Consider the following 15525-nt stretch of genomic DNA (forward strand, 5'->3'; position numbering starts at 1 on the left):
ATTGTTTTTTGCTATTAGGGCCTAAAGAAAATTTGAATGAAACCACTAAAGGGTTAATCACAGATATCTTCCTAATGGAAAACATAATACCTAAGACCAAGTCACACGTTTGACAAAAAGGGGGTTACGCCACAGTATAGTACACATGCCCTAAAGTCTCCCTTTCCTGAACTCCACCACCTCACTCTGCCTCCATGCTACGTCAATGCTCACAGACAGATTACTTTACCAAGAACTCAATAACACCCCCAGATAAACCTGAACACCTCTTCAATCAAGTTTTTTTTTTTTTTTTTTTTTTAAACAGCTTTTGAGGCAGGTTGGATATAACACACAAAACAGCTAATTGTGATTTCTTTTTTTTAGGAACATTTTGCACTGTATTTGATGCTTAATCAATGCAAACAACTCCTGGGACAAATTCAAACAGCTTTTGAGGCAGGTGATATAACACACAAAAAGCTAATTGTGATTTCTTTTTTTTAGGAACATTTTGCACTGTATTTGATGCTTAATCAATGCAAACAACTCCTGGGACAAATTCAAACCCAGATTCCATCATTTCTCAGGCAAATTAGAGTATGTATGTTATGGATTAGTTATTTCATATGAATATATTTTATTTTTTTATAAAAGAAGAGTATGTAGTAACAGTGTAAGCAGGTTCCAAGGTGAAATTATCACTTAAAACCTGATAAAGAGAAATATATATATATATATATATATATTTAATATTAATATTTTTTAACCCTAACCATAACACCAGATACTGACTGGTTTTTGTTTTTTGTGTACATAGAAAAAGTCTTAGATCTTTGAGTTCAGCTCATGAAAAATGGGGGCATAAAACAAAAGTGTTGCGTTTATAATTTTGTTCAGTGTAGATGCTAAAAAGATTTTTTTAAAACTCCTGTGCGCGTATTAAAACTTGAAATGACACCATACGTATCTAATTAGGCCCTATGACTTCATGTCAAAACTGTTTTAAAATTCTATATATTCTAGCTGTGCAGCAAAATCCCCCTTTGGGCTGACACTGAACTCGGTTCCCTCTTACTGTCTGTCAAATTCTTCTGTACGGTTTGCACATGAGCGTGGTTAAAACTCCCCGGAGATGTGGGGTTTATTAGCTAGCCGGAAGACACAAGAGGGTTTCAACAAGCAGGCATTACATTTACAGTCTTTCCAGTTCACAGGATGCCCATCAGGAAAAGAAGACGCTCCAGAAGACGCTCAGTTTGCTTCTTCATCTCATGGAAGCAGAGCGTGGTGTATGGGAAATCATTAGATTCCCCAGACAATTTCAGTATTTTACCAACCTGCTATTTTTCAAATAGATCCTCCATATAGTGGTGGAACACGTACTAAGAGTCTTTGCTTGAGTAAAAGTAGGCCTACAATACAATAATGTGGAAAGACTCTGTTAAAGTTAAAGTCCTGCATTCAAATAGGCCTATCTACATAAAGGAACACGCCGACTTATTGGGACTTTGTCTTATTCCCCGTATCCCCCAGAGTTAGATGAGGCCATACATACCCTTCTCATCTCCGTGCGTGTTGTAACTCTGTCCGACGTCTTCAATCGATAGATAAAAATAAAAGCCAACATTTTCCTATTTACATGTTCTAACCATATATAAACTGGGAACTATATTCTCAGAAAGGCGAAGCAGTGCTACTTCTGCTACTTGGGCGGAATGATATGCTAGCAGCACCTGAGAAGCCCCGAGCAGAGAGTACCAATGCTTCGCCTTTCTTTCCTTCGCCAGGAAAATGTTGGCGTTATTTTGTCACTTATTGGGAGCAGTAGGCTAGATGGAACCGATTACCTTCAGGATCCGTGCTGGGCTTAGCTAGCGCTGGGGGGCGTCAGACTGAGTTACAACACGCACGGAGATGAGAAGGGTATGTATGGACTCTGGGGGTGAATAAGACAAAGTCCCAATAAGTGTTCCTTTAAAGTACATAAGTATCATCATCAAAACAGACCGAAAGTATTGACAGTAAAGTACTCGCCCTGCAGGAAAAACAACCCCTGTGACTGACATTTTATCGTGAATGTTATTTTTTAGATTAGTAGTTAGATTAGTAGTTGTGTAAACTTGAGTAAACATACTTAGCTACTGCCCTTTTCACTGCTATGTTTTGTTTTTTTATGTTAAATCTTAATCTGTAACTGTAACTATGGATGTCCAACAATATACTGAGGAAAAAGGGCAATATTTCCCTCTGCAATGTAATGGAATAGAAGTATCACAAAATGTAGTGGACCAGAAGTATCACAAAATAGAAATACTCAATGTCTGAGTACCACAGAGTTTGTATTTGAGTAACTTGCCACCACTGCTGTGACTTCAAGAGCGACACTGTGGCCAGAAATTGGTAAAGAATCATAGTGGTATTTCCCAACACTTGTTTATGAATATTTTCAAAGCATTTCCTTGCATCTACGCAAGAAAACAGAGTACGTAACACAGATGTATGTGGGGTTCACTCCATACTTTGCACTGGAATATAATAACAGAAACAAATGAAACACAAGCAGCTATGTTTATTTACAGTCAATATAGCAACAGCAATGTGAGAAATGCTCATACACAGAGTGACTATATGATTAATACATGTAAGTGAAATCCCAGTCCCGTGTCTTGATCAACAGCCTCAATAAAACTCAATAAACTCAATGAAAAAATGTGTTTTTGTGTGTTTTAGATGCGGCGCGAATGGATTAAAATGACACACATCACTGATACACACTATAACGCGTTTATGTTTCTTTCAACAATATACAGATTGTCACGCACACAACATCTGTTCTGAAAATCCGGTTTTGACAAGGGTGTTTGTATACGATATGCCTGTTTTTGTGTCTACTCATCTTTGCATCTGTGTGCACAAACATATCTCTGTCAACGTATCTCCTGTTTGTTGATTGATGAAATGCTGTGATTGGATCTATTTTGTGTGTGTGTGTGTGTGTGTGTGTGTGTGTGTGTGTGTGTGTGTGTGTGTGTGTGTGTGTGTGTGTGTATAATGTGTGGTGTGTGTGCGTGTGTGTGCGTGTGTGTGTGTGTGTTTCATACCAGATTTTTATGTGATCACTGTTATTTAAAGTGCTCATATTATGTTCATTTTCAGGTTCATAATTGTATTTAGAGGTTATATCAGAATAGGTTTACTTGGTCAAATAAAAAATTAAAACTCCATATTTTTGTTGTACTGCACATTGCTGCGGCTCCTCTTTTCACCCTGTGTGTTGAGCTCTCTGTTTTAGCTACAGAGTGAGACATCTCACTTCTGTTCCATCTTTGTTGGGGGTCGCACATGCTCAGTAGCTAGGTAAGGACTACTAGCCAATCAGAAGCAGAGTGTGAGGGCGTGCCACGCTAGCAGCTAGGCGAGCATTATAACGTGTGTTACAAAGTGACCACGTTTGTCTCTGAAGTAAAGGCTGGACTACAATAGAGCTGTTTGGAGCAGTTTGGGAACAGAGTTTTCTGTTGGAGATGGTAAGTCCCTTTGGGGTGGACTTTGGGCTTTTTTCACTTTGTAAACCTATAACATGCACAAAAAAGATATATACTGTAACACAATAAAGCCAAAGAGAAAAAAGCCAAAAAGCATAATATGAGCACTTCAAATCATCCAGGATGCATGGTAATTCCAAGGAGAAAGGGGTCTTAAAGCCAAAGCCACATCCCTAAGAAACATGTAACTGCTATTTTATGAAAATCATAACTTCAATTCAGGTGCAATTCAAGTTTTCGCTGAAGTTGATGGATTACATTCCTCTTTGTGACTGAAAGCCTTTCCATCACGTTGGATTACTGTGCGTCAAAAGCTAAAGCCCAAGACTGCTTTTTAAAGTGTCTCAACTGGTGACATTTTTTAAAGACATAAGGCTTTTAGCTGGAGTGCCACAATCCATTTTTAAGAGCAAATGTTTTGTTAAATGTGTTCTACTTTCCTTGAAAGCATCTTTTAGAAATCCTCTTAAGCAATTCAGGCTCAAGCTGAATAGCACAGTACGCCTGTGTAACACAAGGAGAAGGTGCAGGTGGAAGAAGTATTCACCTCCTTTACTTAAGTAAAAAGTACTAACACCACACTGTAAAAATACTCTGTTACAAGTAAAAGCCCTGCATTGAAAATGTATACTTAAGTAAAAGTATGTTTGTGGATGTACAGTATGTGGAAGGCATGTGTATGTGGAAAATAGACTTACTTGTAACTTAGAAGTAAAAGTACTCAATGCAGAAAAATCCTCACATTTTAGAAACCGGAAAGGATCCAAACAGTTCTGACACTCAACTAAGTGTTTAATCGGCTATCTTTTTTTGCTGTACGTGTAAGCCATTCTATTTTTGTGTAATTTAATTTGTAATCAAACATTGTGTTTTATAAACTACATGTGTGTTTGAGTGCAAAAATCTTCATTTGTAAAGTAAATGTATCTAAAGCTGTCAGATTAATGTAGTGGAGTAAAAAATACAACATTTCCCTCTGAAATGTGGCGGAGTAGAAGTAGAAAGTGGCATGAAAAGAAAAGACTAAAATAAAGTAAAAGTACTTAACATGTGTACTTAAAGGTGCCCTGCCACACGTATTTCATTACTTTGTGGTAATGTCTGAAGTTCGACCGTGGACTCTGTAATATTTTTTGTGGAAAAGAAATGCCTTGGCTACTTTGTTTCAAGCCATTCTAGCGTGGTATAGAAAGCCTGCAGGAAGACTCAGCTCGATTTGTGCCAGTTCTTGTTAATATTCAACGAGCTAAGCTGCTTGACTCTGATTGGCAACAGCTAGCCAATGAGAGCCTGGCTATCAGCATCCTTTACTCAGCGCAACTGGGCGAGCTCATGAATAGTAATGAGCTCAGGCAACATGATGTCAGGCTGACCAGCTTTTGTAATTGGCCTGATTTCTCAACTTATTTCTTTTCAGTGGCTAGAGCTGACAGAGGAGGTAGCAGTTCATTTTCATATTCACAACATAACACAAACACATATGGACCTAACAGATTTAAAAAAATACAAGTAAAAACGGTTTTGTGTGGCAGGGCACATTTAACACAGTACAGTACTTGAGTAAATGTACTAAGTTCCACCTCTGCCACCCAGGCAGAAACACAATGGTCGGATGGTCTCCCACACCTGAAGCCACTACAGGACACAGTGCAGCTGTGGGAGTCTGGCAGCTGTCTGAGCGTGTCCTTGTGCCAGTGTTTGGCCACAGGCATGTGTCTCATGTTATTCTGTTTACACTCCACCCATCCACACTTCATCTCTCTTGTGCTTCGGTCTATTAGTTCTGTCGAAACAGGAGATACAGTGGAGGGGGGGTGCCTCAGCCGACTGAGTTGTTAGAAGACAAATTATACAACAGGCGTGCACCGGCAAGACAGGGGGATTTGTGTTATGGAAGGTCAAATTGAATTGTGCTGTTCAGGGGTGGAGGAAGTATTTAGATCCTTTACTTTAGTATAAGTACTAATACCACACTGTAAAAAAAAAAAAAAACTCTGTTACAAATAAAAGTCCTGCGTTGAAAATATGTAAGTATCATCAGGAACATGTACTTAAAGTATCATAAGTAGAAGTACTATAAAAATCCTTACATTTTAGAAACTGGAAACGATCCAAACAGTTCTGTCAATCAACTGAGTGTTTTATCGACTAATTCTTTTTAGCTATACTTGTAGCCCTATACATCGTTGGGTAGTTTATTTTATAATAAAACATCATATTTCATAAACTACATGTGTTTTGTGTGCAAAAATCTTAATTTGTAAAGTAACAAGTCACTAAAGCTGGCCAATTAATGTAGCAGAGTAAAAAGTACAATATTTCTCTCTGAAATGTAGAAGGATAAAGTGGCATGAAAAGAAAAGACGTAAGTAAAGTACAAGTATCTCATATTTGTACTTAAGTACAGTACTTGAGTAAATGTACTTAGTTACATTCCACCACTGATGCTGTTTGAGCATTGTTTTATTTTTTTTTGTACCTTTTTGGCTATTCTGTGAAAGAAACTCTGAGAAGAGGGAACATTTTTCAGCCGGGCAGAAAGACTCAGGGGCAGTACTCAGACAGTGAACTGTGTGATCAACCCAAGCGTAAAAATCTCTCAACATTTTAACAGACACCTGGTCGGACATACGTTTCAGACAGTGATTAACACAATTCCCTATAATTCAGTATAACAAGGACAAGAAAATCAAAAAAAAATAAACATGTACAACTTCAATCTAGGGTTGGGCATCGTTTGGATTTTAACAATTGTGATTCCAATTCCGATTCTTCCTTACGATTCCAGTTCTTATCGATTCTCGATTCCGGTTCTTATCGATTCTCGATTCCGATTCTTTGAGGGGTGGAGTTGAAATGGGTCACATGCCTATTTTCACAAATAAGAGGAAAGTTTTATTTTGATTCAATGGTGGTTTGAAGTTTTACAGGGCTTTTTCAATGTAAAATAAAGCCACATTAGAGCGCTGCATAATGTGGTCCAAGGCTGCAACACAATTCAATCCAATTCAATTTTATTTATAGTATCAAATCATAACAAGAGTTATCTCGAGACACTTTAAAGACAGAGTAGGTCTAGACCACACGCTATAATTTATAAAGTCCCAACAATTCCAGTAATTCCCCCAAGAGCAAGCATAGTGCGACAGTGGCGAGGAAAAACTCCCTTTTAGGAAGAAACCTCGGACCGACCCAGGCTCTTGGTAGGCGGTGTCTGACGGTGCCAACAACAAGCGCCTGGCCGCTTCGGGAAACCACAACTCGCACATATGAAATTGGGAAGCGATGATCGGATTTGAAACCAAATCCTCTAAACGATTCCAATACAGAAACGATTCTACTGGAATCGTAATTTTTGAAACGATTCCAAGTAGGAATCGGTTCTCGATGCCCAATCCTACTTCAATCCCTTCCAATGTATATGTATCACATATCTACAAACATCAAATGAGTAAATAAGTGGCGAGCAGGTAAAAAGTATCATGCGGTGCATCGTGACAGGCCATTGAGGAAAATATAGAGTCAGGTTTTTTTATGTTTATGTATTTTATGTATGTCTCTATGCCAGAATGGTCACATCCCGCACACATGTGTCACTTAAGTCATACCGTTCAGTGTTGCAGTGCATGCTGGGAGGCGAATTGGCGGCGGGGCAGACGAGTGTGCGGAAGTGCCTCCTGAAGGTGTCGGAGAGGCAGGCGTAGAGGATGGGGTTGGCGCAGCTCCAAGAGTACGACAGCAGCACCACGAAATCGAAAGCCCTGGTGAAGCTCAGCACCAGGCCGGTTTGATACAGAGAGTAGAAGTTCAACGTGTAAAACGGCAGCCAGCAAATCCCAAACACCACCACCACCGCCACCACCATTTTGGTCACCTGCCGCTCCAGCCGCTGGCTCTCGTGGTTGGGCGGCGTCGTCGCCCGGAGCCGCTGGGACCTCAGGGTGAGCAGCAGCGCCGCGTAGAACGCCGTCATGACCGTGAACGGCAGCGCAAACCCCAAGACGAAGGCGTACGACAGAACGCCGAGCCACCAGGCCTCGGAGACGAGGTACGGCATGCACAGGCCTCCGTCGGCCGAGAAGTTGAGCGCCATCGGGAGGATGGTGAGCAGCGAGAACAGCCACATGAATGCCGAGACGACCTTGGCGCTGCGCGGCGTTCTCCAGCGGGCGAAGCGCAGCGGGTCGGCCAGAGCCATGTAGCGGTCGAGGCTCATCGCCGTCAGGCAGAAGACGCTGGTGAACTGGTTGATGCCGTCCAGCACCATGACCAGTTTGCACGCCGCGTCGCCAAACACCCAGTAGTTCTGGAAGTTCTGGCTCGCGATGAAGGGAAGGCCGACCATGAAGAGTCCGTCGGCCAGCGCCAGGTTGAAAATGTACACCGTCGTGGGCGACGACATTTTGTCCAACTTCAAGACGGCAACGATGACGAGGGAGTTCCCGGCGAGGCCCAGGATGCAAACCGCCAAGTAGAGTACAGCCATGGCAATGCCAAAGCCGTCCATCTTGCCCTCGTAGAAAAGATGCTCATCCACGTAGGTCTGATTGTAGTCGTCGTCTGCTAAAAATGAGGCATCCATTCTGCCCCCCCGCCAGCGCGTCAAATACTTGATCAGAAAAAGAGAACAAAACCACAGATTAGAGTCAGAACAGGGGCAGCTCAAAGGGAGACAAAACTCAGTTACACTTTACTTGAAGGTATCTACATAAGAGTGATATGACAGTGTCATGAACGTGTCATAAACATTATAAACAAGTCATAAACGTTTATGACATAACCAGTCCTTCCAGAAAAATGCGTTTTTTGTGATTATTGCGGGCAAAAATCCATGATTATGCGGCACCTTTTCTTAAAAAATGCGATGGAATATTCGGGATATTTATACAAATTTATGCGATGAAATTGCGTGAACTTGCAAAAACTGCAGTTTGATGAAAAAGAGAAAAAAAAGGAAATCCCCCAACACCCTGCTTTTCAATGATGTTCACGTAATTACGTCACTTTATAACATTCCCATGGCAACAGGGGAAAAAGGCAGCTCTTGTGTTAAGTAAACGCAACATTTTTCGACTTTCTGCTAAGATATACAGTATGTGACTTTTTTTCAACGAAAATGCGGGGATTATGAAATCATGCAAGCCCCGCATATTTTGCGTGGAAATCGGCAATTTATGCAGCGAAAGTGCGGCGTATTTGAAAAAATGCGGCCCCCGCACAAATACGCGGACTTTGGATGATTATGCATTGAATTATGCGATCACATAATCGCGTTGCGCTTCTTTTAGTGATTCGGTTTTTGTCATGACAAGTTAGGGTTAGGGTTAGAGGTAGAGTTAGGGTTAGGGTTGGGGGAAAAAATCGATACAGCATAGTATCGCGATATTTTTCATGGCAATACTGCATCGATAGACAGACGCCAAGTATTGATCTTTTATGACATATGTGTTGGTCAGTTTGTCTGCTTGACAAACAGATTTTGCAGCAATAAAATTGAAGTGAGATGAACAAACAGAGAAATGTATCTTTTTAGATAAAACAGATGTTGACAAAACTGTCCTTTCGGGACATCATTTTAAATTGGGAAAAATCTGAAGTTGGAAAAAAAGGTAATACATTGCAATATATCGCATGTTTAAAATTGCAATAATATCGTATCGTGACACAAGTATCGGGATGATATCGTATCGTGAGGCCTTTGGTGATTCCCACCCCTAAGAGTTAGGGTTAGAGGTAGAGTTAGAGGTAGAGTTAGGGTTAGAGGTAGAGTTAGGGTTAGAGGTAGAGTTAGAGGTAGAGTTAGGGTTAGAGGTAGAGTTAGGGTTAGAGGTAGAGTTAGGGTTAGAGGTAGAGTTAGGGTTAGGGTTCATGTGTCATGACAGTGTCATGTCACTCTTATGTAGATACCTTCAAGTAAAGTGTAATCTTCTTCTGCTTAAATTCCTCTGCAGTCACCTCTCGGCTCCTCGCGGTGAAGGTGAAAAGTACTCAGACGGAGAGGAGTAAACAACTGAAAATAAAACAACAGCCTGAAGATCAAAACCCGTTTTTCTTTTTAGGTTCAAGAGCAGCCAGGCATCAGCAACTCTTCAACTCTCTCCCCCATCCAGTCAGTCGTTACTTTCCTTTTATCTTTTAAAAAAAACCTGTCGAAATTAATTCCTTTGCGGTGGAGCGCGCTTGTCTCTGATACCCATGCACACACACAGACACACACACACACACACACACATGCACGCACACACACACACACACACACATGCGTAAACACACTCACTGACGCACAGCGTTGTGGATATGAGCAGGACAGCCGCTCGGACGCTCGCCTGACCACTCGTTCTCTCCCCGGGAGCCCTTTTATATCTCTTCCTCCAACAGTGTGCAAGCCAGGGAGTGTGTCTGCTGCTGCTGTGTGTGTGTGTGTGTGTGTGTAACCTCCCCCCCCCCACCACCTTGTTCATCACTCTCCAGAGATTGTGATAAACTCCAGCTTGGCTCACGCCCCTTCTCAGTTCACCCCCCCCTGAGTCCCTCTGCCCTTAATGCTGTTTCCAAGGTAAACCCTGGCCCCATCTGCTACAATACTTTTGTTTTCATAACTTTTTTTTCCCTCCCCGCTCTCTCTTTTCTCTCCCCTCTGCTTCTGTTTGCTCCAACCCCCCACCCCCACACCCCACCATCATCCATTTTGTCTCACTCCACTCCCACTCCTTCACAGTTCAGCGGGGGGTCATGCAACTAGACCTAATAACACTATCTCTTTGCTCGGGGGGCCACCCACCATTACAACCTTAGACTGAGTAAATCTGCCCGACAGGATGGAGAAGTCTGTTTTTCCAGGGTTTTTTTTTTTTTTTGGATTTCTCAGCATGGCTATGTTCAGAAGATTGTGGCGTCTGGTGACTTTCGCGCACAGAAGCTCAAGTGAAGATAATAGAGAGCCGAAGTCACGCCCCTTCTACTTCCGGCCAATGGGACCTGTCTTTCGAAAAAGTATGAACGAGGGTCAATGGAGAGATAATTATTATGTTTTGATCCCATTTGAATTGAGCCATGGATTACAAATATGATGTTATGTTATAATTTTTCAACCGAAGAAAGGCTCAGTTTGTTGTTAAACTGTGAAAATACGTAATTAGAAAGACTACACACTTCCAAGTCGCGCGGATGTCGTCTCGCTGAAGCTACGATGTCTGTGTGTATCGTCCCGGGGATGTAACGTTACTCTAATGAGCAGAGGATCTCGCTTGTTCTTTTGCTTCTCTGCTGAAAACACTTGACTGGATAAAACACAGCAGTTAAGATAACGTTTTGTGGAACAGAGCTAAGCTAGCTAGCTAGCGAGCAAGTTGAGCATCAAGCTAGGTGAGGTAGGTTGTGTGAGACGGGAGATGTAGTTCACTGAGTGGTACTACAACAAACCTACGGCTAACTGAGACTTTCTTTGGCTGAAAAATTATCTTTTAAATTGACGAACATCATATGTGTAATCCATGGCTCAATTCAAACGGGATCAAAAAAAGATTTATCTCTCCCTCGTTCACTACCGTTCATATTTTTTCCGAATTAAGGTCCCATGAGGTCCACCGGAAGGGGCGTGACTTCGGCTCTCTATTACCTCTTCTGAAGAGTCCATCATGTTTTTTTTTTGTCCTCCTTGGCTACTAGCAACTGCGTGGAGGTGGTGGGCGATGCGCAATCATGGAAGGCTGTATTGATGCGCCAACAGTTGTGTTGTCGTTACTTGGAATTCCTCATGGGGGAGGCAGAATTTACGCACTATGGCTTTAAACCAATCACAATCGCCTTGGGCGGAACCCCGGTGCCACTGAAAAATAGCCTAGAGAAGGAACTTGTTTTGGTATGCATGTGTACGTTCAAAGGTTGTTTTAGTTGTGCAACAGAAAACTCAGATTGGACAGATAGTCTAGCTAGCTGTCTGGATTTACCCTGCAGAGATCTGTTAACCGTAGTACTCAGATATCCACCAGAGCCGAAAAGATGGATATATACGGCTGAATTTCTGGCCGCAACGGAGCCATCCCGGAAATGGAAGGTCGTGGATATAAACTACATGGGACATTACACCAACTAAATGAATACCTGATGATAACTACATCGGTATGAATATGGTATATGGTATTGTTTTTATGTGTTGTATATTTTTTGCAAAAACTCAATAAAAATGTAAGTACAAAAAACCTAGTCAATTCCTCCCATCCCTCCCATCAACGTCTATCCAGTGATTTTATCTCATTTCAGAGACCTTATCTCAGAGCTCATTCATCACATGTCCTTTCCTCAAGACATACAATCTCAACACATACCTTCACTCTTGCCTTTAGCTGGTTCCAATTAACGGGGGGGTAAAAAAATGCCTTTGTAGTCCCAACTCCTGATTAGGTTGTGGCTTAACGTCCCCCTGGAGACTATAGCACTTCATAAAGACAAGCCCACCTCTCCACCCCCACCTCCCCAACCCCAGCCTCCCATAAAAACATCACTGCAAACACTGTTCCCTGGTGCTAAATTTGGAGACTTTGACAGCTCCGTGCTTCACGGGCAGTATTTCACTCTGGTGTTCAGATGGACACGCTGCATGGCATCCAGATCCACGAGAGCAGAGCTGTCTGCAAAAAAAAAAGGACGAGCCATGTGGAAACAAACGGATGACATCTGTCACATTGCCAAGGCTATACGGTACTTTTTATCAGAAAAGAAGCTTTGAAGAAGTGAAGAAGTGGTCTTATTTTGTCTCCATTGACTGCCCTTTCTCTTCACCATCTCACAGGATCTTTACTTCCACTGTCAGACATTCATACTTCAGAAATAGATGCTCATTTCGGTGTTGTAGAGATCTGATGAGCATGAGATGAAACTCAAAATGTAAACCATACTACAGCCGAGTCTACAGCCATGGTAGCTGTGACGGTGTCTGTATGCACACTGGTGCTTTTGAGCTATATGTTAACATCAGCATGCTAACATGCTCATAGTGACAATGCGAACACGATGTTTACCATCAGTGGCGGTTCTACATTGAATTACACCCTGGGCAAGACCCCCTTCGAGCGAGTGAAAGAGAGATTATATTGCTCAATTGCACAAATCCTTCATTAGAACATTTGAAAAACACACTTAAGACAATTCAGTTATTTAACTATTGCAATTGCAACCGGAAACACTTTTTAAGGTGCACAATCTCCACCTCCAACATTGCCAAAAGAGAACACAATTCTGCACAAAATAACACAGTATAAGACAGTATTAGTAGTATGACCGTATAAGTTATCAGAACTTAAATAAATATACACTATACATAAATATGCCAAAAATGTTACCATGTTTACCATCTTAGTTTTGTGTGCTAGTGTGCTAACACTTTTTAATTGGCACCAATTGGAATGTCACTAGTTTTGCAGGTAATTCTCTATAATGTGCATTTGTGTGTATTTCCTGTGTGTGTAATATATATATGTGTGTGTATATATATATATATATATATATATATATATATATGTATATATAAATATAATATAATTTTTTTATTTAAAGCCCCTACTGCTTGCATCCAACAACATAATTCCAGTAAAATGGGAATCAGACAGTGTTACTGCAAATTTGCCAAAATCATTTCAGAAGAAGGCCTTTTAAGTCAAAGATATTATGGAATAGCATGCCGCACCAAATGCTTTCAGCACACTCTGAAAGTGAGAGGAAGCCACAGAAGACATCTGGAAACTCTACGTCTTGCTTATTGTTTCTGGGTATCAGCTTATTTTTCATCTCATTGTTTTCGTGCAACACAGAGTCACTCATGAGTAATACAAATCAGGCTTCCTGCAATTGCAACACAGAAATGTAAACATGTTAAGGGATTGTTGGTCCCAACTGCACTTTAACATCTGTGTTTCATTAATACAATGGATAGGACTGTCATAACACAATCTAAATGCATTAGTGGATGGATTTATTGTATCCAGGTGGACATATTTACATGTTCCCTATTGGTTAGTGAGTTTAGCAATTATTTTAAAGCAAGACACCTGATTAAAAACAAATACTCAATATCTTTTTGACACTGTAAATAAATAAAAAGGCTAGGCTGATTTTTTTCTTTGGTGGAGTATTCCTATTATTATGATGCAAAACTGCCCGAAAATACGCAGCGTAGGATATTTCCAATGCAGGTGTTTTGAAGTTGTGTTAGCATAAGATAGAAGATCCTAATCCAATGGATATTTAAGATATGTTGCATTCTGAGCCATGGGTGTGATTTTACAAATGGGAACGAATTCGCTCGCCTAATTTGATTTTCTCCACAAACACCTTTTCAAAAACAGTATTGGTCAACTTTCCTCCTGACAAAAAATAAATTAAAAGAAACTATCCTATCTGGCTGCTGTGGTACAAAACTACTCACGACAAAATGTTGGATGTGTTTGGATGGCGAGTTGGGATGATTCTACCATTTTTACTACACGTAAGCATTCAATGTTACAAAGTTATTGTAGCAGCGCTTTGCAGGCAACGTTAAAGTTGTGGATGATGTAGAAACTTTCAGTAGAAAGTATTGGAAAACAGGAAATGGAGTGCTTAGTGGAAGAGTGGAATCACTTACTGCTGACCTAGCTGCGGGGTCAAAGGTCAACATGCTTAAGAATTACCACTGAGAGGTGAAAGAGAGCAGCAAACCTGGAAGAGGAACATCCCAGAATCTGTTCCTCGTCAGAAGCCAGTAAAAAGTCAGCATGCATGCACACGCACACACACACACACATACTGTACATAGAGAAGTATTAAAGTGTTCATATTCTGCTCATTTTCAGGTTCATAATTGTATTTAGAGGTTATATCAGAATAGGTTTACATGGTTTAATTTTCAAAAAACACCATATTGTTGGATTGCACATTGCTGCAGCTCCTCTTTTCACCCTGTGTGTTGAGCTCTCTGTTTTAGCTACAGAGTGAGGCATCTCACTTCTGTTCCGTCTTTGTTGGGAGTCGCACAATAAGGCATGGATACCCCAACCGAGCCCGATGGTCCCGATGGTACCCGACGGTACCCGACGGTACCCGACGATACCCGACGGTACCTGATGGGCCGGGCCGGGTTTGGACAGATATTTAGAAATTATGGTCGGGTTCGGGTCGGGCTCGGTCACATCAGCGCGATAAGGGATTTGTTGTAAAATGGTAAAATGTAAGAGAGCTCAGTGCGCGCGTGTGTGTGTGTGTGTGTGTGTGTGTGTGTGTGTGTGTGTGTGTGTGTGTGTGTGTGTGTGTGTGTGTGTGTGTGTGTGTGTGTGTGTGGAAAGTGGGCAGAAGAGAGCTAGAGAAAGAGGATGCAGACGTGTTGTATGCAACCGGAGCAGAGTTGGTGGAGTAAGTTTAAGTTTTGTACACAGTGTGTGCGGTGTCCGAAATAAACCCCAGACTGAAAGCCAAGTTCATTCATTTGCTCACCAGAAACGGGACTTTAACCCTGACGTTAATCATGTTATAACGTGGGCCCTGGAGGTAACGAGTCCCCCCTGGTTTTCTGACCACGGTCGGAAACGAAGCAAGCAGGAAAGGTTAACACACTGAACATTTTAACAGCTTATTAACGTGCGCTTTTTGCCCCGTGTGCGCTGATGCGCTCATCTGTTGACATTTCCGAATGCCTTCCTACAGTTGCTTAATAAAAGCGGACTTTCCACACAAAAACGTAGCCTACATTTTAACTGTGTAGGGCCCGGACAGAAACTTCTTAATACCTGTCGGACACGGGCCGGGCTCGGACAGAAAAATTCGGCCTGCTCGGGACTCGATTGCACATGCGCAGTAGCTAGGTAAGGACTACTAGCCAGTCAGAAGCAAAGTATGAGGGCGTGCCACGCTAGCAGCTAGGCGAGCATTAAAAAGTGTGTTACAAAGTGACGCACGTTCGTCACAGAAGTAAAGGCTGGACTACAATAGAGCTGTTTGGAGCAGTTTGTGAACAGTGTTTTCTGTT

General features: G+C 41.7%; 1 protein-coding gene across 2 annotated transcripts; it reads right to left on the reverse strand.

Annotated features, from left to right (window-relative positions):
* Nucleotides 1-6711: 6711 nt before the first annotated feature.
* LOC120550922 (somatostatin receptor type 2) lies at nucleotides 6712-9885 on the reverse strand. 2 transcript variants are annotated; one of them, XM_039787895.1, is made up of 2 exons: nucleotides 9483-9885; nucleotides 6712-8136 (listed from the first exon to the last, which is right to left on the reverse strand). In XM_039787895.1, the coding sequence occupies exon 2, from the start codon at nucleotides 8107-8109 to the stop codon at nucleotides 7087-7089; it is 1023 nt and encodes a 340-aa protein (XP_039643829.1). In that variant the 5' UTR covers nucleotides 8110-8136; nucleotides 9483-9885; the 3' UTR covers nucleotides 6712-7086. The 2 variants fall into 2 exon arrangements, with proteins under 2 accessions (XP_039643829.1, XP_039643828.1); XM_039787894.1 differs by having other exon boundaries at nucleotides 9435-9885.
* Nucleotides 9886-15525: the final 5640 nt, after the last annotated feature.

The sequence above is a fragment of the Perca fluviatilis genome, chromosome 21 (assembly GCF_010015445.1).
Source record: "Perca fluviatilis chromosome 21, GENO_Pfluv_1.0, whole genome shotgun sequence".
In the NCBI taxonomy this organism is placed as follows: domain Eukaryota; kingdom Metazoa; phylum Chordata; class Actinopteri; order Perciformes; family Percidae; genus Perca; species Perca fluviatilis.